The 25,668-nt window shown below is 49.4% G+C and overlaps 1 protein-coding gene and 1 long non-coding RNA gene across 3 annotated transcripts in view; one reads left to right on the top strand and one right to left on the bottom strand.

Annotated features, from left to right (window-relative positions):
• Positions 1 to 22,862, bottom strand: part of LOC142830780 (uncharacterized) — a 25,630-nt gene extending 2,768 nt beyond the window's left edge. The window contains exons 1-6 of one of the 2 annotated variants that reach the window (XR_012906254.1): positions 22,741 to 22,862; positions 17,026 to 17,121; positions 16,254 to 16,495; positions 13,947 to 14,063; positions 13,401 to 13,439; positions 1,765 to 1,857 (exon numbers count right to left, since the gene is read on the bottom strand). This is a non-coding gene — a long non-coding RNA (uncharacterized LOC142830780). The remainder of the gene's footprint in view (positions 1 to 1,764; positions 1,858 to 13,400; positions 13,440 to 13,946; positions 14,064 to 16,253; positions 16,496 to 17,025; positions 17,122 to 22,740) is intronic. The other variant, XR_012906253.1, reaches the window with a different exon arrangement.
• Positions 22,822 to 25,668, top strand: part of SLC33A1 (solute carrier family 33 member 1) — a 21,804-nt gene continuing 18,957 nt past the window's right edge. Inside the window, exon 1 of the mRNA XM_006123477.4 lies at positions 22,822 to 24,146. Within this exon, the coding sequence (XP_006123539.2) occupies positions 23,378 to 24,146 (769 nt within the window). The 5' untranslated portion in view covers positions 22,822 to 23,377. The remainder of the gene's footprint in view (positions 24,147 to 25,668) is intronic.

The following is a 25,668-nucleotide window of genomic DNA, read 5'->3' as shown; positions in this document are numbered from 1 at the left end:
CCCCAAGAGCCTGAAGGAATGTAATTTTCTATTGAGAATTTACGTGGCCAAGGCTGACAATGGGAATAATATGAAGGGTAAAGACACAATGGTATACAAAAGAGAATAATATAAATTGATCCTCCAGTGGTTTTTTGTTCTTTGCAGTATACATTCCCTGAATTTTGGTTGTCATTGATACTGCCAGATGCTGTTTGGAGGCTAATAATTTCTTTGACCTGGTGCAATGCATATGTAGGGTTTTTTTCCACCAATATGTCATTGGAAAGTTCTTTGTGTCATGTGTGTTCTGTAACTCTGAAACCATTGAGTCAAACAAGATGAGAGGCTATGTCTACACTACAATGATCTTGCTCTGCAATTTGCGTACCTTTTTCACAAGAGGCTTTTCCGAAATGTGGCCCGTCTACACTGGGCCACATTTCGGAAAAGCCTCCTCTTTCAGAAGAGCCCTTCTTCCTCGTGGGAGGAGAAAGACAGGGCTTCCAAAAGAGCGCATCTGCTCCCCCCCCCCCCCTCACTCTCCAGCACCATCTCTGTAGCAAGGTGGGGAGGCAGGGACCAGCGGGGAAACAGTGCAAGTGGGGACTGAAACAGTCCCACTCACACCTGTCCCACTGCTGCTCCTCTCCCTTTGGAATGAACAAACACCTCCTGTGGCTCTTGAACATTCCAAAGGAAGAGGCACAGAGTGGAACTCGTGCCAGTGGGGACTGCTTTGTTCTTGCTGCATCTCTCCCTTTGAAATGTACAGGAGCTGCTGCGTATCTTGTACATTTCAAAGGCAGAGAGGCAGAAACACACTGCCTCTCTCCCTTTGAAATGTACAGGAGCAGCGGGCAGCTCTTGTACATTTCAAAGGATGAGGCAGAGTGGGATAGTGAGGGCCCCCTTATCGACTAATCAAGTAGTCAGTGGAAATTCCACCGTCTACTCAATTAGCTGATTAAATGAAATTGAATATCCCTAGATGGGGGTGCAGGATGGGGTGAAGAGGGTAGGGTCTGGAAGGGAGTTTGGTGGTAGGAGAGTTTGTGGGGTGGGGGTATGAGGGATTTTGGAGTAGGAGGGGGTTGGGGAAGTAACACAGAAAAGGGGATGGTGAGAATGCAGCCAAATACCTAGCTGGGGAGGGAGGGAAAGAAGTGGGGAGTAAAGGGAAGTGCAGCTTCTGCAAAGTAAAATTGTATCTTCCCTTCACATCTTCCCTCTGCTCCAGCCTCCCTGCCCTCAGCTCCATGATCCCTGCCCAGCCTGATCTCCTGCATAACTCCATGCCTCTCAGTGCAACCCCTATCCCTACCGATCCTCCTTCACACACACACCCCTCCTGCCCCTACATCTCTGTGCCCCCAGCACACTCACTGGCAGGGCAACCACGCTGGGACTCGTAGCCCCCCGGGAGTAATGCTTGGCATGGAGAGGTGGGGGGTCAGAGTACAGCATATCCGTTGGGAATAGAGTTGGCTGAAAAATTATTTTCACCCACCCCTAAAATGTCAAAGTTCCTTTCATCTTACAGTTTTAAAAAATAGAGCTATTTGATTTATATTTTTGTGAATATTGAAAATATTTTCAAAACATAACACTTAAAATATCAAAAAAGCAAAAAACCTTGTCTACTCATGCCATAATATTGTATTTACTTTCTCTGCCTCCAGTATTACAATTTTTAATGCCCCCTTTTCCAACATATTACAGCAGATATTGCAGTCTCATTGACTTCAGCATCACTACTCACAATGAATAATATAAAGTGCATACCTTTCAGCATTGTGGTCAAAGTGTGGAGGCAGGAATGGCATCCAAGAACATCTTTAGACTGTCAGTCTTATACTTAAATAACACACTCAGTAGCTGTGTATAAATTAAGAAAGAAAAACAAACCATCTCAGGTTTTTCATGAAATTTGCAGACTACTTGAGCTTTGCAGTTATAATTAACAGTACTATCAGAACATCCTCAATGGATACTTGCATATTTGGGGTATGTTGTTACTTATATTAATAGTAATCTGTTGCTAATAACATTTATAATTAGTATGCATTCTATAATTTATTTACTAGTAATTGAATACATACGAATTACAAACCATATTAATTATAGGTGTTAGCATTGTGTGCCCTTTTTATTCCCTAATTCTAAATTTGCTAAATATTTTTATTGATTTGATGCCTGAAAGGAAGCTGTCATGGTTGTCCCCCTGCTTTATGAAAATTGGCTTAAGGACATGAATATGTGTAACTCAAAGATGTTTTAGACAAAATACCTCATGTGACATAACAATTTTAATATTATAATCTGCTGAATGTGTATATCCTATTTTTATGCATGTATCATTCTTGTATGTGAAGTTAGAAATATGAAGTGTGAATCTGTTTATAGTTCCAGCTATGTTAATGAGGGGCCATTAGTGATACTTCAGGTCCTTAATGACTCAGTACTCAAAGCAAAAATCAGTGAATGGTTGTGTTTGTCCTGTAAGTATGGTGACCACATTTTCTGAATAAAAAATAGGGATACATTAGCTACACTCTTTGAAACCACTAGCCTTGCCCCTGACCCCTTGGGCCATGCCCACCTGCCACATGAAGTTTCACTCCTGGAATAGTACTTCTGAGGTCAAGATGAACACATGACTGGAACTTCAGGGGGTAGCCGAGTTAGTTTGTACAGGAAAAAACAACAAATGGTCTAGTAGCACTTTACAGATTAACAAAACATGTTGATCAATGTTTCTTAAACTATGTTCTGTGGTAAACCGGTGTGCTGCGAGGCAGTCGGAGGTGTGCCGTGGAGAACAGAATTCAAAATGGCCACCTTTAAAGGGGCAGGTGACATTTTTTGCTCAACAACTCCCCCCCCCCCGCATCCTTTTTTTCCCCTCAATAACTTTCCCCCTCAACCCTTCCCCCCCCCCCACCTCTCTTTTCTTTTTTTCCCCTCAACAAAAAATCCTTGGTGTTCCCCATTAAAAAAAATTATTGTTTGGTGTTCCTTGGTCTTAAAAAGTTTAAGGAACACTGATGTAGATAGTATCATGAGCTTTCGTGGGCACAACCCACTTCTTCAGATGACCAGAGTTTTGAGTTTAGGATGTGCAGACCCAAAATAAATAGGAAAGAAGAGGGGGAGGAAAAAAGAAGGGGAGTGGGAGACAGGGAGCAAAGGGTATGGAAAATCAAAGGGAAAAACAGGAAGGTAGAGCTGGGAGTCAGTAAGTATCTGAAGATTGGGTAGTTAAAACGAAGCAGTTAATAAAAGTCAATAGACAGTATCGGTCTTAACATAGGTATCTACAGAAAGAGCTGTTTGAACCTTCATTGAATGTTAGGTTGATAGTGTCCCAAGCATCCTTCATCACAACTGAGTCCATTAGCATAAGAACTGAATTTGTGGATGAATTCTAATTCCAATGCTTCTCTGTGTATCTGGCAAGTAGAATTGGTTTGTGACAAGACAGCCACTTGAAGATCTTTTAAACAGTGATTAGGAAGTTTAAAGTGTTCCCCAACAGGTTTCTGTATGTTCCCTTTACAAATATCTGATTTGTGTCCATTGAATTTCCCACAGAGAGTGTCCAGTTTGTCCAATATATATAGCAGTAGGGCATTGCTGGCATTTGATGGCATAGATCAAAGTAATGGATGTGCAATCAAATGACCTTTTGATTTGGTAGCTTATGTTATTGGCTCCAGTGATGAATTCGCTAGTATAGATATGCGGGCAGAGTTGGCATCTCGTTTGGTTGCAGGGCTGGGTTCCTGGATGCTTATGATGTGGTTGTGTGGCATGGTTACCGGAAAGAATTTGTTTCAGGTTGGGGGGTAGTCTGTAAGCAAGAATAGGCTTTTCTCCCAAGTCCTCAGAGAGTGAGGGATCATTTTCCAAGATGGGTTGTAGATTGTGTATAATGCGCTGTTGGGGCCACATTAGTGAGGTTTGAGGGGTTTGGAGGGGTTGTGTTTTTGTATCTCACTTGTGTGGCCCCAACTGACTTTTCTGTTGGCCAGTGACCTCTATCTCAGAACAGATTACCCGCCCTTCTCATAAATAAAGATAATGATGAAACCTTTTGTGTTTGACATATTTTATTTAAAAATGAAGCCCGGCCAACAAGCCCCCAATTGGGGCCAAGTCCTCATCTGGCTACAGAATCATAACACTCCTGTACCCTCTACCCCGACTCCAAATCTGAGCCTATCATAACTGGACTCCCCTGTCCTGAGCCTCTCATCCCCAAAGTCCTGCACATTCACATCCCCAGTCTTCTGCCACAACACTCCTGCACCATCCACACACTGCAAATCTGTGTCCTGAGCCCCTCATACTGCCAGCCTCTCCTCATACCCCCAACCAAAACTCATCCACAAGCCTGTGGCTTGCTCAGCACCCCAACCCTCCACCTGAGCCCAGCACTCCCCAGCCTGGAGCCCCCTCCCTGAGCCAGTATCCCCTTCTCCATATCCTACTGCATCCAAATTCCACATCAAAATCCCTCATTCATACCCTAGAGCCCACGCCTCCTGTCTCAACGCAGTGAGGGTATGGCTAGACTGTAGGAGTTTTTCCAGCAAACATGCTCTTTTGGCAGCCCCTGTATTCCTCGTTCCACAAGGAAAGAGGGGGCTTCCAAAAGAAGGAGGGTTTCTGACATTTGGCCCATTTTAGACAGGCCAAATGTCAGAAAAATTATTTCTTTCTTTTTTTCACTGCCAAAAAAAGAAGTGGCAGTGTAGCTGTACCCTGAGAGAGTATAAGGGCCGGGGCTAGCAAGTGATGGAGAGAAGGGGAACAGAGATGGTGGGGCCTCAAGGAAGGGGTGGAGTTTTGGGAAAGGGATGATGTAGATCTTGACTTGTCTTGACATTTAAAAAGTGATCTTGGGTGTAAAAAGGTTGGAGACCACTGATTTACATAATATAGGCATTGCCATCATGGTATTGACATATACATTTCTGAGTAGCTTTACATATAAAATAGCCCAGCTCCATTGATCTCCATAGGAGATATATCTTACAAGCAGTGGTGCTAAGGGTTAGTGACATGGTCTTCACCATGTAATGTTTATGGTTAGTTCAGTATTGTCATTCTGGCTAGTGGAAATGGAGGACCCTTGATAGTTTTGCAGTAACTTCAAAAAATGCAGTTGCAGTATATCTCATTAGGGATGCAAATTCCCATTCATCAGTTAACCGGTTAATGTTAGGTCACACTAGGGTTGCCACTGATTCCCAGCCCCCTCCGGAGCAGCCCCTGTCCACAGAAAGCTGGACTCCTCATGGAGAGAGGCTGCTCCAGACTCTGGCACAGTCCCTGCCTGTGGGGCCCCCGGCTTCTCCATAGACAGGGGTTGCTCAGGATAACGGATACTGTGTCTGCAGCAGGCCATCTGCGGGGCTGGTGGAGCTCCCTTCCTGCAGTAGGTGGGGAGCTGGTCTTGCGGGGAGAGGCCAGGGATACCTCTAGTTCAGTGATTCTCAATCTTGTTGGCCTGTGGACCACCTGGCTCAATGTAAACCTTTCCGCGCACCACCAGTTGCTAATGGAAACTCACTGTTAATTACATAATTACACCTGAGCCATTTTTCTAGTGCTGCACCTAGGGAGAATGGTTTAATTTAAATTATTAAACAGATTAAGCATTTTAACTCTGTGTTAAGTTTATCAAACTTCATTTTAAATAAAAGAAAATATTAATTTATGTCTAACACAAAAGGTTTCAATGATTTCTTTATTTATGGCAGGGGTGGGGAACATTTTTTTGGGTCAGGGGCCATTGATCCACAGGAAAATCATTTAGGGATCACGTAAGTGAGAAGCAAAAGAACTCCCAAAATCTCAAACCCTCACTGAGGTGGCCCCCAACTGAGACACCTCACTCCCCTGGTGTTCAAGCCCCAAGAAGCGAAGGGAAGGGACAGGGAGGACTGAGGTTCAGGTCTTTCCATGGGTCAGATTTACTTTTCTGGTGGATTTTACGGAGACCACTTAGGTTGTGGGGTAGGGACAAAAATGAGGGGTTCCGTGTGTGTGACAGGGCTGCCAGAGAGTGAGATAGGATGGGGTTCAGGATCTGGGAGGGAGAGATGGAGGGAGTCAGGGGCAGAAGACAGAGAGGTTATGAGGTCTGGGTGGCAAGTAGGGTGCAGAAGCAGTCTGGGAGTAGGGTGTCTGGCAAGGGGGAAGGAGCAAGAGCAAGGGAGGGTGCAGTGTGTGGCCTGGAGGGAGGATGCCGAAACAACGGTGGATGCAGGAGCGGACTGGGTGGTAAGGTGCCTACCTGGGGAAAGGGTGTCTGGCCAAGGGGGGGGAGTGCAGGAGGGGACTAGAGGTAGGTGTCTGGCCAGGAGGGAGGGTGCAGGAGCAGACTGGAGGTAGGATGTCTGGCTAGGAGGGAGGGGGCAGGAGCGGCCTTTTGGGGGAGGGCTTAGACATCCGTGGTCCGGCACCCTCTGGGTTTTTCCAGATAAAGGGAGGTCATTTCAGGCCCCCTGCTGCTACCCACCATACTGGGCTTCCTGCCACCCATTTCCCCTAAACCCCAGCTGGACTGTGGGCCACTCTTCGCTCCACACCCACCTGCGGGCCGCTCTTTGCCCCCCTCTGTCCAACCAGCCTGCTCTTTGCCCCACCCCCAGCCCAGCCGTACACTGCTTGTCCACCTGGGCCCCCAGCCCAGCTGCTTGCTTGTTTTCTAGGCACTCCCAACAGGCAACACCTCCTCCTGCTGCTATTGGCTGGATCCCCAGCCACAGGAAAAGCCTGGTAAGTGTCACTGACTCCTACATTCCCCAGGCCGGGGAAGAGGGAGGAGAATCAGCTGCACAGCCACTTCTGGCTGCATTTGGAGTCTGGGGACTTTCTGGGACATTTCAAAGCTGTGCATGACACCAGAACAGGACATTAACATTTGGGACTATCCAGGATTTCCTGGGCTGTACTGTCAGCATACCTATACACAAACTAAGGTTGATCGTTGAAAGACATGTGACCATGCCACCTGGCACTGGAATCCATCTCGAACCTGATATTTTTCCATTGGGATGGTGTGGTGTCAAACAAAAAGGGTTCTCACCCTGGGAAAAGTCTATTTAAGCAATGGAAAGCCATAAGTCATTTGACTTCAGATGGGCCTTTGAAACTGTCTGGTCTACCTTAAGGGCTCATCTAGACTACATGGAAGATTTGAAAGAGCATATGCAAATTCCTCAGGAATTTGCATATCTTCTTCCGATCTCACTTTTGAAAGTGGATCTTGCTTTCGAAAGGAGAGGGGGTTTGCCGAAAAAGCCACATCCCAACTACTTTCATTTTCAAAAGATCCGCTTTCGAAAGTGAGATCAGAAGAAGATATGCAAATTCCTATGGAATTTGCATATCCTCTTTTGAATCTTCCGCATAGTCTAGACAAGCCCTAAGAGGATACTTGATAATAAAGAACTCTGAAAAAGCTGTAGACCCAGGTCAGAGTAAAGATCAACTCTGATGAAGCCCTTTACCTGAGATAAGAACAGCTATTTAGGGTAAGAATTTACCTGTAACAAGTTTCTTAGTGGATCAGAATTAGCTGGCATTTTTTGTTCATTTCAATTTAGTAACTTACTTTGATCTGACTTTTCATTTTCAACCATTTAAATCTCACTTTCTGTTGTTATAAACACACTTTTGTTTATTATCAAGCCCAGTATAAATAATTGTTATCTGGGGGAAGGAACCAGTGTGCATATCTCTCTTTCATTGATAAAATGGGCAGACCATATGAGCTTTCTCTATGCAAACCTTTTACACAAGTAAGATGGGTTTATTTGGGGTTTTGGTTCTTTTGGGGGGTTGGTTTTCTGGAGCGGAAGTGGTCCAGTGTCTGTATTGCTCTGCAGTAGCGGGGAGGGAGAGCAGGAGGCGGCGAGACTCCAACTCTGAGCCTTGTCTGGGGAGATCAAAGGATCTGGTCTAGCAGGACAGGCTGGAGGGGAACTCCAGAGGGCAGGAATGTGTGTTCCAATGGCATGATCAGCATACCAGGGGACAAACCCAAGGAGTTTTCTGTCCATTTACAAATTTGGTGTCAAAATCTGAGTTTAAGCTGTTTGTATACCCAAAAAAACTGTGGTAAAAGAGAACTGTGGGATGCAACAGTTGTATTTCAATTCTAACTCTTCCAAAAACTTACAAAGTCAACTTTTCTCAAATAAGGATGTCACTGTTAGCTGATGATCAGGGCAGTGTGTGTGTGTGTGTGTGTGTGTGTGTGTGTGTGTGTGTGTGTGTGTGTGTGTGTGTGTGTGTCACATCCAACTGCTGAGACACAAGGTCCCATTGCAGTGGGCAGCCTAGGAGGCTGAAGGGCGCCCTGAGAAGTTTAACGTCTGTGTCTTTACCGCTAGGACCAGGATCCCATCGCGGAAGGCAGCCAGAAGGCTGAAAGACGCCCCAGAGTTTATAGGAAGAGCTTATTACATCTCAGATTTCAACTGCTAGGATACAGGATCCCTTCGCAGCGGGCAGTCTAGGGAAGACTGAGAGATGCCCCAACGGATCTGTCCTCTGGAAGTGACATGATCCAAAACGCCCAAGCTCTCCCTATACCTGTCCCTTATGACCAGCTGAAGTTCTCTTAAATTGTGCTTGGTTCTGTTACAGCAACTGAAGGAGTCAGGTTAAAGCTTAAACAGTTACAGGTTTATTAAAGAAGCTTATAAATCATATGATTACAATGGCTATTGCTCTATTTCTTAACTGCTAGCAAATATAGATCTTAAAAATGGTTACAAAGAAAATAAAGATAGAAAATAGAAATAATGGTGACAGCTTAATCTTTAAAGAGCTCTAAGTCTATGTGTACACGTAAGACAAAGGACCACATTCAGGTACAATTTTTACCCCCTTCTGTGCCTCTCGACTCCAGCGGGTCAAGCCAGGGCTGGTCCCTCAATTCCTAGGAAAGAGGAATACGAGGTGGGAGTCCCCATCTAATCTCGGGAGGCCAATCACCTAACCCAACCAGCAGATAGATGGTAGATTGACCCTCAGAGTAAATGTGCTGCTGGACCCATCTTTGTACCCATAGGGGCCCGTATCCTCTTTCTTATCTAAGATGCCAAATTGTGTTGGTTTGTCTTTGTGATGCCAGTTCTTACAAGCCAGTTTCAACTTAATTTACACTTGCAAAAGAGATAACTAAATTGTGAGTACTGGACATTCTTTTTTATTGGGCGAGAGATTCCTCCCCCCGCGGACGGCTGTGTGTTCGTATCAATACGGGTTTCAGTCAAGGGCACTCCTTGGCAGCCTCTTGGTCAGCAATTGGCATATCTCCGTTTACAGCCATTCAGGGTCACAGCAGCCTGCATATCCGGGCCTTCTGTTCAAGGCTTTTACTGCTCTGTGTGCCCTGTATGATCCAGGCAAGCAAAAATTGATGTTACAGGGGGGTTCCTGTCCGGCTACAGTCACCATTTAACCAGTGGCCAGGCTGAAGAAGCCCCAGAACCTGCCTGCAGCATGGTTGGCCCAGCCCAGTTGCAACAGCCCAGTGCTGCAGCAGGCCCAGCCCAACCGGAGATGCTTCCTGCCTGTAGGATCTTGTTTAAGTGGTTAACCGATTAAACCTAAAGTTTTACTGGTTAACTGATTAAATAGGATTTTACATCCCCATTCTCAAGCCCTCTTCATTGAGATATGAAGCAATATTGCAGAGCAAAAGGTACTTCCACACATTGCACAGACCTTGCAAGTTTTGTGCATACTCAGAAATGTAGGTTACTTATGCTCCTTGCAAAACTAATCTGCGTGGAAAACTGTGAGAGTTGTAATGGGCTACGCAAAGCTATGATAGCAATTTAATACAGGCAATGTTTTCAGTTCACAGCATTTTATCATGTCCTGTTGTATTTAATGCTATTCTAAATTCTCCAACCTCACATTTCCAGTTTTTAGATCACCTACTCCCTTTCTACTGGGTATGGGAATCCATTACTTCCGACAGATGGACCTAGAGATGGTAGCGAGGGGACATGCCATTCCCTTCCTCTTCCAACCGCCCTACCTTACCCCTCTTCAAGGACCCCCTCATGAGCATCTCCTCAGGATGGAGGTGCAACAGTTCTGTAGCAGGTTCGACTCACTTTCACGGCTTCTTCCCTCAGCGTGGCTTTGGGGAAGTAACCAGCTGCTCCGACACAGATGCATTGTTCTTCCTCCGCTCTTCCTCCAGGGTCCTCCCTACTCCCTAAGATCCCCAGTTCTTCTCCCACTCTGCCTGTCCGGTTGCCTCCTGCAACCCTGCCTTGCGGACTTATGTCTCGGGGATTCCCTGGCTCAAACCCCCCAGCCCTACCGCAGCTGCCTCCTTGCAGCCCAGCCTTTTAGGGCTGCCTCCTTGCAAGCCCCACCCTCCATGACTACCTCCCTGCAGCCCTGGGCCTCAGGCCGGGTAACCTGAGTTTGCTAGGCCAAAGCCTCTCACTGCAGGCAGACAGGCAGGTCCCTCTCCTCCTCCCAGGAGCTGCTCTATATGGCCTCCAGCTGGGCCCTTGTTAGCTGCCTCAGCTGGGCTTCCTCCTGACTCCAGGTCTCAGCCCCTTAAAGGGCCAGTACAGGGCAACACCCTGCCACAGCTCCTAAGTCTGAGAGCTGCTAAGGCAATCCCTCTGGAATTCAGGGGTAAGGGGTTCTACTCACAGTACTTCCTAGTGCCCAAAGCGAAGAGAGGGTTTCAGCCCATCCTAGACCACAGGGACCTAAACGCTAAGTTCAAGATGGTGACATTGGCATCAATCATTCCCTCCCTCAACTGCGGAGACTAGTACACTGCCCACCGTCTAAAGAATGCTTACTTCTACATTCCAATCATATCCCATCACAGAAGATTTCTGGCTTTACTGTTGGCCAGGACCTCTACCAATTTTTGGCCCTTCCCAAGTTTTCATGAAATACATTGCCACGGTGGTAGCCTTTCTAAGGAAGCAAGCGTCCATTTTTTTCCTACCTCAACAATTGGCTGGTGCGGACCTCATCCTCGGACTAGGGTGGGCGCACATTGCTCTGGTGTAGGTCCTTTTCTTGGAGCTGGGCCTACTCCTGAACGTGGCCAAGTCAACCCTGGTCCCTACTCAGGTCATAGAGCTCATGGGAGTTCGTCTAGACTCCACGACAGCCATGGCCTCCCTACCCAGATCCTGTTTCCTGGCTATCAGGGAAGCTGTCCTGGCCGTACAGGCATTCCCTATGACTATGGCCAGAAACTGCATGCGCCAGCTTGGTCGGCGCGGATTCACAGCCCTTCCCTCCATGCCTAGGACAGGGTGGTGACTGTCCCTGCAGGCATTCTCTGATCCCTGGACTGGTGGACCCAGGAGTAGGTGGTCTGTGCCAGAGTTCTGTTCTCCAGGCCCTTCCCGACTCTGTGACTGGTGGTGAACTCCTCTGACAGTGGCTGGGGTGCCCATGTCAGCGACATAAGGACACAAGGTATGTGGTTGAGGAAAGAACTTTCCATGCATATCAACCTTAGGGAGCTGCAGGCTGTTCACCTCACATGCCAGGGCCAGCCTGCGTGGCACTGGTCCCAATCCTGGATATCTGCAGGGCCACCATGTGGTCTTTGGTCCACACTTTCGATAATCATTGTGCACTGGCCTACCAGGCTAGAGAGGACACAGTCCTGAGTAGGGCTGTCCTCCACTCAGTTGAAAGTTAGAACTCTGACCCTGCCTCCTAGGGTTTCTGCTTTGGAGTCACCTACATGGAATGGACATGATCAATCACATGAAGAAGAAAAAATGGTTACTTTCATAACTGTTGTTCTACGAGATGTGTTGCTCATGTCCATTCCAAATCCCGCCTGCCTCCTTTTCTTCGGAGTAGTACAGTAAGAAGGAACTGAGGGGGTGGTGGGCCAGCCAGGGTATATATTAGCTGATATAGTGGTGCCACTCCAGGTTCCATCCCTACTGGCCCAATGGGTGCTGCTAAGGGAAAAAGCTTCCAACTATGCATGCACGCCACGCGCACACACCTACATGGAATGGACATGATCAGTACATCTTGAAGAACAATAGTTCTTCTTCAAGGAGTCCCTGTGGGTGCTCCACTGAAGGTGTTGGGCTTGCCCTGGCACCGCAGAAATGGAAATCTTTTGCTGTAGCAGTACCCGGCCGGACTGCTCATGTGCAGTGGTGTCTCGCGGTGTTTGCGCCACTCTGAGTGCGTGTGCGGTCCAGCTCCTGCCAGCTCCTCTCGACCACCTCAGGCTGCAGATGGAGCAACTGCCTCTCTCCAATTCTACTCTTTCGCGTGAGATCCCCAACATTTTTTCCTATCCACAGTTTTGAGATTCCCTGTTTATCTATTCCTTGTTCATCACGACCCTTGTCTCCTAATTTAAAAAAAAAATTTTTTTCCTTACCTCACAGTTCGTTCCCCTCTCATCGCGTACCCGTTCTTTTTATCACAGCCCTTCTTCATTATATATAGTTATCCCATAGTTACTAGTTAGTCTGTTCTTCATTTAAACAAACAAACAAACAAACAAACAAACAAAAAACTCACAACTTTTTTCTGGTTAACTGTTACCCCAGACCGCAAACATGCCGTTGTCACTGGGGTTTAAAAAGTGTGACTCATGACAGGAGATGATGCTGGCATCTGACGGGCACTCATCTTGTATCCACTGCCTCGGGGAAGCCTACGTCCCTCAAAAATGCCCGCATTGCTCTAAATTGACAGCAAGGGCCAAACAGGACAGGGAGATGAGACTGCACATGCTGCTGTTTGATAAAGCCCTCCAGCCGCCACGCTCGGAGGCAGCCGCCAAACACGAGTCACACAAGCGCAGGGTTTCTTCGCCTACCACCGCTCCTCCTAAAAAATCGAAAGTGTCTCCGACAAGATCTTTGCCTAATATCCCGCACCCCAGGATCAGCACAGGGGATAAGCTGGGTACTTCAGGCATTGAGAAATTGTGACCAAAAACCTCTACCACGTCAAAAATAAAGAAGACGATGCAAGCGGCATTGTCAGTGGCACCAAGAGTATCATCGGCGCCACCTCCAGCTACGTCCTCGGCACCGCCAAATATACCAGCAGCGAGAGCATCTTTGGCACCGATGACATCACTGGCACCGACGTCACTGGCACCAACATCACTGGCACCAACACGGCCCTGACGCCGTCGGCACTGATGGAGCTTCCCCTTCGGAGCCACTGCGTGGCACCAGCCATTTCAGCACCATCGGCACTGATTACTCCTGCAGACAGCACCACTGAACCGGCGTCTACTACTCCATGGCGCTGAAGCCGCTCACCATCTTTAGCCTTCTCACCAGCACCATCCCCGTCTCCACCACCACCGAGATCTCCCAGGCCACTTTGGGAATACCAGCACCAGTCTTACTCACCTCATGATAGTGATAGAGATGCAGCCGTATTAGTCTGGTCTAAATGAAACAAAAGACAGGACTATGTAGCACTTTAAAGACTAACAAGACGGTTTATTAGGTGCTGAGCTTTCGTGGGCCAGACCCACTTCCTCAGATCAATATGTGGAAGAAAATTGGCACAACCATATATATCAAAGTGATACACCTCATGATAGGTTGCTGTCACCCTTCTTGGCCTCTTACAGGGACGACCATCACAATTATTATAGACACTCCTCTGCTTCTCCATGCTCTTACAGATGTTCCTACACCCGATCCCAATCGCCACGCTCCCCCCGTAACCAGCACTGGCATAGGCAATCACTGCTGAACAATCTCTACCGATACGATGACAGACCTCGTGATTCCCGCAGCAGATATTCCCATTACTATAGACCACGGTCACATGGCAGATCATCCTACGACTATTGCTCTTCCAGACACTCACCTACACCAGCCCCACCCACAGCAATGGGGCAGCCATCGTCACCACCCGAGTTAACATCTGAGCCAGATGATACTCACGTCACTATTGATGATCAACCTCCAGAGGTATCTCCAACTGATCACTCTTCATCACCAGACGACGCGGTAATTCCTGGAGATATCTCTCCGCCCAATGATCTCCGCCAATTCCAGGAGCTGTTTAAGAGGGTGGCGGTGACACAAGAGATCAAAATGGATGAACTTAAGGATAAACAGCATAAACTGCTCAAAAATTTACATCCTCAGCATAGAGGACAGCTGGCTATACCCTTGGATGACGATATCCTGGAGGTCGCTGAAGAACTTTGGCAAACCCCAGCCTCCGCCCCACCGGTTAGCAAGAAGGCAGAAAAGAAATATTTTGTGCCCCCTAAGGGCATGGAATTTCTTTTCACTCACCCCCCACCTAATTCTCTAGTAGTCGAAGCCGCCCACCAAAGACTAAACACACCTCAATACAGACACATCTCCAACAATCGAGACTCTAAAAGGTTAGACATACTAGGGAGAAAAATATATACAGGGCTCGACAAATGACTCGCCTACTGCCTGTGTTCAGCTCCGGCACGAGGAGGCGGGGAATGAGCCAGAGGGCGGGACGCTGGCAGACGCCAGGACGCTGGCGTGACATAGCCCTGCCGATTTTAAAGGGTCATGGCAGCTCGGCTCTGGCTGCATGGCCCCGGGAGTTGGCTGCGGTGCAGCCAGGCCCTGCCCTGCCGGTTCCAGTCCTGCCGTGGCTCCAACCCACTCGCCGATGAGAGACCACTCACGGCCGACCACCCGGCTCGCTGCACCCTCCCCTGCCCCTTTGTCTCCATGCCGCCCGTTCCCCATGCTGCCCCTGCTCCCCTGTACACTGGATCCCCTGCTCTCCTTCTTCCCTGTGACTGTCTGGCTCTGCGCTGCCATTGTACCCTGCTCCCCTCTGATCCCTGCCTCCCTAGCTCTGGGCTTCCCATTCCCTGCACTGCCCCTAGACCCCAATCCCTCTGACCCTCCCGTTCCCCACGTCCCATTCCCCGTGTCTCCACCGCACCCTGCATCCCTCTGCCTCTGTGCCTCCCGTTCCCTGCGCCACCCCTGTACCCTCCCCCCACTGTTCCCTGCACCACTCTGGCTCTGTGCTGTCCCTGCACCCTGTTTCCCCTATGGGTCGGGAGTGGTGGAGTGCTTGTCCATAGAGAGGGGCTGGATAGGGCAGGGAAAAGGCTGCTGTGATCCAGCGCCAGTGAAAGGGGGAGTTCACTTGAAGCGCCTTTGCCTTTATGGAAAAAAACAAATGAAAATGCTATTTCCTATTTATAGGGCTAAAATGCCGGGACAAAAATGAAAAAAAAAAAACATTGCAAAATGCAAACGTGTAAAAGCCTTCTGGGAGAATGCTAGAAAGAAGGGGTGGGCATGAGGAAGGCGGGGATGGAGCAAGTCATGTGTGAGGGCAAAGGGATATGAGGGGAATGGGGGCAGAGAGTGGTGAGGGGGTGAACATCAGGGAAAAAGAGAGCAAAGGGGGCAGGGGCAATGAGGGAAGGAGGAGGCACCAGGAGGGTGCAGGTGCCAGGGGATTCTGGGGGTGAAGCAGAAGGGCAGACACCTGCAGGGGAGGGACCAGAGGAGAGAGGCAGGGAAGGTGTGTAGAGGGAGGTGTTAGGAGAGGGGATGAGGAGGGGTAGCTCACATGATCAGAGTGGGGCTACTGGAGGAGTGGGCACAGGGGGGAGAGAAGGGTTGGTGGAGGGGGGCAGGTCTCAGGAAGGCTGAGGGCAGTGAGAAGGGCAGGAGTCAGGACAGCAGGGGAGGGTGAGGGGTTGGGGGGCAGCAGGCACCAGGGGAGATGATGGAGCAAGGGGAGGAGACATGGCAGAAGAGGGAAAAGGTAGAGATTTATAAGATATTTATTAATAACCTGGGTGATATTTATTAATAACTTATTAGTAATTACTGTTCTTATTCTTATTAGGAATTTATGCTATTAAAAAAAACACTTTTTTGGGGGGGAGGATGGCGAGTAGGGTTTTCCAGAATTTGTCGATCCCTGGATATATACATCCGCCACACTTATGTTGAGAATTGCTAATTACTCAGCGCATCTTTCTAACCACATTTTTGACACCTTTGCCAGACTTACGCCTCTGATGGACCATTTGCCGGATTCCAAACGACCGATATTAAAATCTGTAGTGCAGGAGGTGTTTACCACTGCAAGAATGGCCCTGCAAATGGCGATTGATGTTGCAGACACAGCAGCACAGTCCATGGCCACTGCAGTAGTTATGCGCAGGGCTTCCTACCTGCAAGCAGCAGCGGTCCCAAAAGACTTCCAAAGCAAGGTCGAGGACCTACCTTTTGATAAAGATAGACTTTTTTCTGAAAAGATGGACACCTTGCTCCATTCTTCAAAGGATTCACGCATGACCCTCCAAACATTGGGCATGTACACACCTCCGTATAGGAGACGCCGGTATGTACCTTTCAAATGTAGGTACAATTATCCGTACATGCGACAACACTGGCAGCAACAGCATCAACACCAGCAATGAAATTTTGAACAACGCCCTCCTCAAAGACCGCAAAGACACCGAAACCTGAGCAACAAGACGCAAAATTCCTTAAAGAACAAACAGCAGGTTTGATGCTCTGATCGAGGGTATGCAAACAACTGTGTTCAACAGCAGCAAACCCCACACCCTCACTTTCCAGCACCATCTCAGCCAATTTTACCAACAATGGGCCTCTATCATGACGGACAGATGGGTTCTAGAAATTGTTCGCTCAGGCTACTCCATTCCGTGCCTGACTCCCCTTCCCACTACCCCTCGCCCCCATCCCTCTTCAGGGACCCATCTCATGAAGCACTGCTACTGAACGAAGTTGCACATTTACGGTCACCAGTCCCCGACAACTTCAAAGGAAGCGGCTTCTATTCCCATTACTTTCTCCCAGCCTTCCCAAACCTTCTCACTCAGAACAAGGGGTTGCTACAACATCCTCAACTCCATATGCTGAACCTGACCTCATGGCTCCTCATTGGATGAACCCCATGGAAGATCTCTACTCCTCACAAGTTAAAGATATCCTCATTCATAGAAGATGACAAACGACTAGGAACACTTACCTGTCAAAATGGCATCGTTTCATATCTTGGTGCACAACTCACGATGAATGTCCGGAATCAACCCCGCTTCCTGTCATCGTCGACTATTTACTCCACCTAAAACAAACAGGATTGGCACTGTCATTGCTTAGAATTCATCTGGCAGCCATCTCAGCTTTCAGGCAACCCATTGGGGGCACTTCTCTATTTGCACACCCGATTATGAAAAGATTCTGAAAGGGCCTGATGAACCTAAGCCATCCTCAGGAGCACACTTCTCCCCAGAACCTAGACATTGTGCTCGAAGCACTGATCACTCTGCCATTTGAACTACTGGCTATGGTGCCACTTTGCTTATTAACCATGAAAGTAGTTTTTCTCCTTGCAATTACTTCGGCACGCAGAGTAAGTGAATTATCGGTTCTCATGGCAATCCCACCGTATACAATATTTAGCAAGGACGGCATAGTACTGCGTCTCCACCCTAAGTTCATACCCAAAGTATCATCGAGTTTCCACATACATGAACCGATTGTCCTCCCTTTCTTTCATCCGAAACCACATAGTTCTCCACGAGAGGCAGCCCTGCATACACTCGACGTTAGGAGAGCTGTAGCATTCTACATAGACCATACCAAACAGTTTAGGAGAACAGACAATTTATAGTTTCCCTAGCTCACAAATCAAAAGGACTACCGTTATCGTTCCAGTGTATCTCCAAGCTCATTATCAGTTGTATAAGTGAAGCATATGCTTCGAGACACATTCCTCTCCCGACACAGCCCTGAGCCCATTCTACGAGGGCAATGGCAGCTTCTATGACCTTCTTTAAAGGTGTCTCTTTAAAGGACATATGTAGAGCCACAACCTGGTCTTCCGATGTCACTTTCGTTAAGCATTACGCTATACTTCAAGGCAGACTCTCAGTTGCCACGGTGGCGTCAGTGGTGCTTTCTTCAGCAGACAAATAAGGACTTCGATAATTTTTCCCTCCTTCCTGCTGTTGGAGCACTGTAGTTCAGTCACCCTCAGTGGAGCACCCACGGGGACTTCTCGAAGAAGAAAGCGAAATTACTCACCCCAGGTGCAGTAACTGTCATTCTTCTAGATGGTCCCCATGGGTGTTCCACTACCCGCCCTCCTCCCCACTTCAGAGCCCGTTTCTTGTTTATTATATCTTCTAGATTCCGAGGCAGACTCGAGGAACTGGCGGGAGCTGGACCGCGCACGCACTCAGAGTGGCGCGAACGCTGCGAGATGCCACCGCACGTGTGTGGTCCGGCCAGCACAGCAAAAGATCTCTGTTTCTGCGGTGCCGGGGCAAGCCCAGCACCTTCAGTGGAGCACCCACAGGGACTATCTTGAAGAAAGCCAGTTACTGCACCTGGGGTGAGTAACTTCGCTTTATGAAAGTAAGTAACCGTTTTTTATTCACAGTAACAAATGCAAGTCACTTCCACATGGCAGCCAGAATAAGTTAGTGGCCCAAAGGCCGAGTGTGGAATGGAGGCCATGCCTCGCCAGGAGTGCAGGGAGTATGGCTGGTGGGTCTGGATGTGAATGGGAACTGGCCCATTCTGTTGCACTGGCGCCAGGAAGAAGTTGCTCAGGTTGATGATGGACCCATGGGGTTCTCCAGAAGGTGTGAGTGCACAGTACAGGTGGGTGTTGCTACAGCTTTCTCAAGACATCTCCATATGAAATATAATTTTAGTTCTCAGGCTTCTTTAATTGTCAGTTTAATGGTTTTGCCTATAGAATATTATTACTAAACTTTCAATAACTCTTTAATAATACATAATTTTACTATATTATTACAAATTAGGTCTAGCTGATCTTTTCTTATTAAATTATAGCAATTTACAATGTGTGAGAGATGTTACATACTTTTGCTCATACTACTGTATATTGATCTAAAACATTTAAAGATGTTGGCCTGCTACTCTTTTCTTCATTAGACATCCTTAAGAAATATAATTTTATAACTGCTTTTTCTGTTCCCTATACATGTCAATGTATTACAGATTTCTAACATTTTTACAGTATGTGCATTTTCTGGGAGCAGTGTTCAGTACAGATTGGACCTCCTGAATCTGGCACCCTTGGGACCTGACATGTCCCAAATGAGGGAATTTGCCAAATCAGGGGAGGTCCCTTCCCACCAGCCTCCCAGGACACTGCCCCACCCTCCAGCTCATGTCTCTCCTGCCCTATTGCCACTGGCCTCCAGCCTTGCTGCTATAGGGCTTGGGTTCTGGAATGCTGCCGCCAACTGGCTGGGGCTCTCCGGGTATGGAGCTCCCTACTGCTGCTGTGGCCGGCCAGAGCTTCCTGGGGACAGGGCTTCCTGGAGACAGGGGACAGTCTGTCACGTTGCTGCCCCACCTGGCCTGGAGTTCCCTAAGGACAGGGCTCATCTGTCCCCATGGTGGGGCTCCCTGCAGCTTGACTCCCAACTGGCTTGTACTCTTGGGCCCTGGGGCTCTCTCACCCCAGATTTAGGAGGTTCAACCTGTATTGTTTATCTACCTTTTAATACTAGGTATATTGAGTAATTTCAAATGACAATGTTCTGATATGTTCAGTTTTACCTATAGATAGATGCATAGTTAAAGGACTATTAGGTGAAATTGTTTCAGTTGAGAAATTTCCTTTTCTTCTATATTAAAAATGAGACATTGAAATACATCATAGAATCATAGAGTACTAGGACTGGAAGGGACCTCGAGAGCGCTTCTGTATCAGAGGCAGCAGGGAGGGGGACGAGGAGGAAGCAGGCGCTTGTGCTGTGGGGAGCCAGCTTAAAAGCTGGTTTCCCCCAGCACTGTCTCTGGTGTGCAGCAGCAGGGAGAGGGGAGGCAAAGCTGCAGTGGTCCCGGAGCTGGCACGAGCCTGGACTGCTCAGTCCTGCCTCACACTGTTTTCAGGAACCACCCACACAGCAGCTCTGACTTTTAAAAGTAGTAAAAGCTGCTTGGCTTTTTCTACATTTAAATGACAGAGGCACAGAAGTCCGGGACGAGCCGGGACTGGACCTACCCCCACTACAGCTCTGCAGTTTAAATATACAGTAAAACTCCAATGGTCCGGCATCTGATGGTCCAGTACTCCTGATGGTCCGGCACCATCAGGAACCCAGAAGTGCTCCAGGCAGCCGGACCATTGGAGCTGCTCTGCCCCAGGCTTCCCCGATTCAGCAGCTGCTGAAACTGACCAGCGGCTGACTAGGAGAAGCCGGGCGCAGAGCAGCTGGGGCACTGCTGGGTTGGTCCCATAGCACTGCCCCTCAGGGCTGCGGGACCAACCTGGCAGCACCCCAACTGTCCCCGATTCAGCCGCTGCTGAAACTGACCAGCGGCTGACTCCGGGAAGCCCGAGGCAGAGCTGATCAGCCCCCGGCTTCCTGGAATCAGCCCCTGATCAGTTTCAGCAGCGGCTGACTTGGAGACACCTGGGACAGAGCAGCTGGGGTGCTGCAGGATTGGTCTCGCAGCACCAAGGATTGGTGCTACCAGACCAACCCAGCAGCACCCCAGCTGCTCTGTCCCAGGCATCTGGATTCAGGCGCTGTTGAAACTGACCAGCGGCTGACTCCAGGAAGCCCGGGGCAGAGCAACTCTGCCTCCGGCTTCCTGGAGTCAGCCCCTGATCAGTTTCAGCAGCGGCTGACTTGGGGACACCTGGAGTAGAGCAGCTGGGGTGCTGCCGGGTTGGTCCAATAGCGCCACTCCTCGGCGCTGTGGGACCAACCCGGCAGCCCCCCAGCTGCTCTGCCCCAGGCTTCCTGATTCAGCCACTGCTGAAATTGACCAGCGGCTGACCCCAGGCAGCCCGGGGCAGATCAGCTCTGCCTCGGGTTTCCTGGAGTCAGCCGCTGATCAGTATCAGCAGCGGCTGAATCAGGACACCTGGGGCAGAGCAGCTCGGGGGCTGCCGGGTTAGTCCAGTAGCGCCAAGGAGCGGCGCTGCGGGACCAACCCGGCAGCACCCCAGCTGCTCTGCCCCAGGCATCCCCAAGAGCAGCTGGGGTGCTGCCGGGTTGGTCTCGCAGCGCCAAGGGTCGGTGCTACCGGACCAACCCGGCAGCACTCCAGCTGCTCTGCTGCAGGTGTCCCCGATTCAGCTGCTGCTGAAACTGATCAGCAGCGGCTGAATCAGGGACACCTGGGGCAGAGCCAGACTATCGGAAGGGGGGGCTATGAGGGGTCTGGGGTGGCATCCCCTCCCACCCCAAGCCCCTCATAGCCCCCCCCTTCCGATAGTCTGGCAAATATGATAATCCAGCACCCCCTGGGTCCTAAAGGTGCTGGATTATCGGAAGTTTACTGTAGTAGGAGCCAGGCTGCCTGTGCACCCGGCTCCTACTACATTTAAATTGCAGAGCGGCAGCAGGACCCTTTATTGACTAAATCGAGTACTACACAATTAGTCAGTTACCTGCTTCTTAACATCCTTAATATGGAAGTGATGTGTTGAGCGGGGACCAGACATGCTGGCCACTTCCAGGAACAGCACAGAGCTAGGGCAGGCAAGAAGCTTGCCTTAGCCCTGCTGTGCCACTGACTGGGAGCCACTTGAGATAAGCACCACCCTGTCCCCAGTCAGAACTGCTTGCCCCCAGTTGAAACACCTTCCTGCATTTTAACTCCCTCCCAGGGCCTGCACCTGAACCCACTCTCCCCAGTTGGAACCTCCTCATATACTTTAACTCCCTCTCAGATCCTGCGTCCCCTTCTGCACTCCAAACCCCTTGACTCCAGACTAGGGGTGTTGCAGGAGGAGTTGGGGGGGAGGGCACGTGGTTAGTGTGCACCCCCATGCTCTTCTTTAGCACTTGTCCCTGGGAGTGGAGAGCAGTGGAGGGAGAAGACTGCAAGGAGATCTCCCATTTACATGCAGCCAGTTGGCTGTGGTTCCCACTGTCATACTGGAGTCTCCCTCATTTATTTATTGACAAATACAATTTGCAGAATTATAAAAAATGGTGCACAAAATTTTTAATTTTTGGTGCTGAATTCCATTAGGAATATGGGGGCTAGGCACTTGTGAAGGGGCTGTGACAGGGGTGCTGGGCTGAGGGGAGAGAGCTGTGGTGGATGGAATGGCCCTGGGAATAGGGATTGGGGAGAGGGGGAAGAGCTGTGGGGGAGGGGCTACTGGGCATGAGGGTTGCTGGGCATAAGGGAATGAAGAATACTAAGGGGGGCAATGTGTCAGGGCACGCTGGCAGCGCAGGGCTGGAGTTGGGGTGCAGGTGGAGGGAAATGCAGGGTTTGGGGTGAAGGGGAAAAGGAGTGCCATGTCCACAGGGGCCCCTGCCTTCAGTGTCTTTTCCCTAAGGCTGGCCCTGTTGGCAACCCTCAGCAATACCCAAGATGGACCATAAAAAAAGAGAGTCCTCACGGGTGAGGTCTGCACAATGCTGAAGAAAACAGGGCAGAAAATGGCCTTGGATGGGGCAGCTGCAGGCAGTGTTGGGGGGAAGCCCCAAGGCAGGTTGGATTAAGGAGGCCTGCAGTCCATCTGGAGAGGGGGAGGGAGAAGGGTGCGAATCCCAGAATGGGAAGCTGGGGGGAAGCGAGCAGCCTGTGCTAAAGCCGGAAGCTGAGTGGACACGCTGCAGAGCTGCAGTCGATTCCTAGAGGCCAGCGGGGAGGAGCTCCAGCCGGCGGCCACAGGGGGCGCTGCTCCGGGCCAGGGGGCAGAAAGCAATTCAACAGAGTGCCCGCCTTTTACCTGCGCGTCACCCGCCTTCCCACCAATAGGGTGCAACCACGCCTGCCAGGGCTGCAGCCGTGGGATTTCCGCTCCCCTCTCCTCCGAGCACGCGTTGTGCTGGCGAGTATTTCCGGGGGAGCTATTACAGGACGGACCCAGCCGGGCGGCGGAGCCGGAAGTACTTCGCTGAAGTACAGAGACAGCACCGGGGAGACGCTGGGTGGGCAGGAAGCGGCGCGACTTCTCCGCGAAGATCCCGCGTTAGGAGAAAGGAGGAGCCCCCCCCCCGCGCGGTTCACGCTGATCGCCGCCCCCCGGCGGAGCGCGGCCCCTTCCGCACGCTTCCCGGCAAAGGAAAGAGCCAGGCTTTCTTCTCCTTTTCCGCCGCAGAAGAGCTGCCCCAGTGGGTCGAGACTTGACCCCCCCCGAGCCTGGCGAGTAGAGGGCAATGAGCCCCCTGCTCTGCGGTAAGGAAAGCTGAGCAGAGCCCTCCCTTGAACTGGCATAGCTCCCTCCCGCGCTGCTCCGCAGTTGGCAGAGCCAGGAACTTGCGTCCTGAGTGACCGGCAGTGGCAGGAGCTGCACTTCGCCACTGTAAGATTGCTGGGGACCAGTGGACCTCACATCCCAAACAATCCTGGACTTTGTGTGCGACATGAGTCCAACCATCTCTTACAAGGACAGCAGCCGGCAGCGCCGGCCTGGCGGCTACCACCACTCCATGGACATGGAGATCAAGCCCCCACCACCAACTGTAGACATGGATAATCACACTGAGAGACTAGGAGACGAAGACACAGAGGCATTGCTCCAGGAACTTAACTCACCATCCTGCGTGGTACCCCGAGGATATCGGGCAGAACTGGGTAGTATCCTGCTCCTCCTTTTTCTATATGTGCTACAGGGAATCCCGCTGGGGCTGGCAGGCAGCATCCCACTCATCTTGCAGAGCAAGAATGTCAGCTATACGGACCAGGCTTTTTTCAGCTTTGTCTTTTGGCCTTTCAGTCTCAAGCTGCTCTGGGCCCCATTGGTGGATGCAGTCTACTTTAAGAGCTTTGGCCGTCGCAAGTCCTGGCTTGTGCCCACTCAATACATCTTGGGTTTTTTTATGATGTACTTGTCCACGCAGGTAGACTTCTTGTTAGGAGATGTGGAGGGCAAGAGTCCTGATGTGGTGGCCCTCACTGTGACTTTTTTTTTGTTTGAGTTCCTGGCTGCCACACAGGACATTGCAGTGGATGGCTGGGCACTGACTATGTTGTCCCGGGAGAATGTGGGCTATGCTTCCACATGTAACTCTGTTGGCCAAACAGCAGGTTATTTCTTGGGAAATGTGTTGTTCTTGGCCCTGGAATCTGCTTCCTTCTGTAACAAATATTTGCGGCTTCAACCTCAACCCAAAGGAATTGTTACGCTTTCAGGTATCATCTATACAGTATTGAAATTCAAGTCATAATAGTGGTAGTAATGGATTTTGGAGCCTTTGGTCTCTCTTTTTAAAGGGTTAAATGTTATCCAGTTTGAAAATTAACTGAAAGTTGTTTGATCTACGGAGTCTTAATTTAGGTTTCAGTGAATAAGCGAGTGCAATTGGCAGTCTGTGTAAAGAGGCTGAGAGAAAGGCAGTGTTCCCTTTAAGATGCGCGCCTAGTGTGGTGCACACCAAGAATTTGAGACCCACCCACCTCCTAAGCAGAGCTGCACAGTGGCAGCTCTGGGATGGGGCCAAATCGCAGGCAGCTGCCCCACTCCAGGAGCAGCAGGGCAGTCACTGTATTGCTCTGGCCCTCGCTGTGTGATGGTTGGTGGCTGCTCTGGTAGCCCTAGCCAGGGCTAGAACTGGAGCTGTGTTGCAGATGGCAGCAGCAGTTCTGGAGGCCCTAGCTGGGGTCAGGGTCAGAGCTAGAGCAATGTTGCTGGGGCTGGGGCTGCTGATGGCTGCTCCTGGTTCTGGATCTGAAGGAACTGCATGGTGGGCTGAAAGAGCCCTGTGGTGGGTGGCAGGCGGCTCCTCCAGCTGTAGTAAATATGTTTCCATGCTTTGGATTTGTAGGACTAGGACTCATTCATATACTTTAGACTTATCTCAAAGGTGGGGGAATTGTCAATAGAACTTGATCTGTAATCTGTAATTTGTGTATAGACGGACGGGAGGGGGGAGTATATGAGTGGTGATGATGAGAGGTGATCTTCTAGAAAGGAATTCTTTTGTGCCCAGACGGGTCAACTAATGTGTTCATCTGAGGTCTAATTCAGGCCCTTTGGAATTGCACAGACTCCTGCATTGAAGTCTGTCCTGTAAATGAAAGCAAAGTTTTCCTCCAGATTCTTTTCTTTTAGGGTTTTTTTTCTGTTTCTTCCTTTCTGTTTGATATTGTGTCAGTCATTGTTTTGTATCATGCTTGTCATTTTACTTGGTCATTACTTTATTTAATTTGAATATTACTTGTGTTATTTATTTATTCTCTTTTATAGCAGAATCTGGCTTGATTGGTCTTTTACTTCAAAACTCCATGAAATTGAACTGGAAATAAGAGGAAAGGCAATTAACAATGGGAATTATTATAGTAAAATGATTTTAGTCAGACACTGACATGGCATCACTTTTATTGTTCATTGATTTGATTCCTCTCTGAAACTCATCTGGTTCACTCCAGAGGTCCACACTTGGATGGAACATTTGAAGGGGGAATTTTTAAAAGCACATAAAAATGTGGGAGCATAAACCAAATTGACTTGCCATGGAGTTAGTTAAAAAAAATTATCTTGAGTCCTTTTCAGATTATTCCTATTAATGTACAAGTTCACCTGCTGACGGGGTGGGGGACAAAGGAGACAAGTGCCCTGGGCCAAGTAATTCAAAAGGTCTGGGGCTCCCAGCCACTGCTGCTATTATTGTGGCAGTAGTGACGGCTGGAAACCCAGGCTCTGTAAATCACTACT

The sequence above is a fragment of the Pelodiscus sinensis genome, chromosome 10 (genome assembly GCF_049634645.1).
Source record: "Pelodiscus sinensis isolate JC-2024 chromosome 10, ASM4963464v1, whole genome shotgun sequence".
Classification (NCBI taxonomy): domain Eukaryota; kingdom Metazoa; phylum Chordata; order Testudines; family Trionychidae; genus Pelodiscus; species Pelodiscus sinensis.
This window is presented reverse-complemented; position numbering and strand designations above follow the sequence as displayed.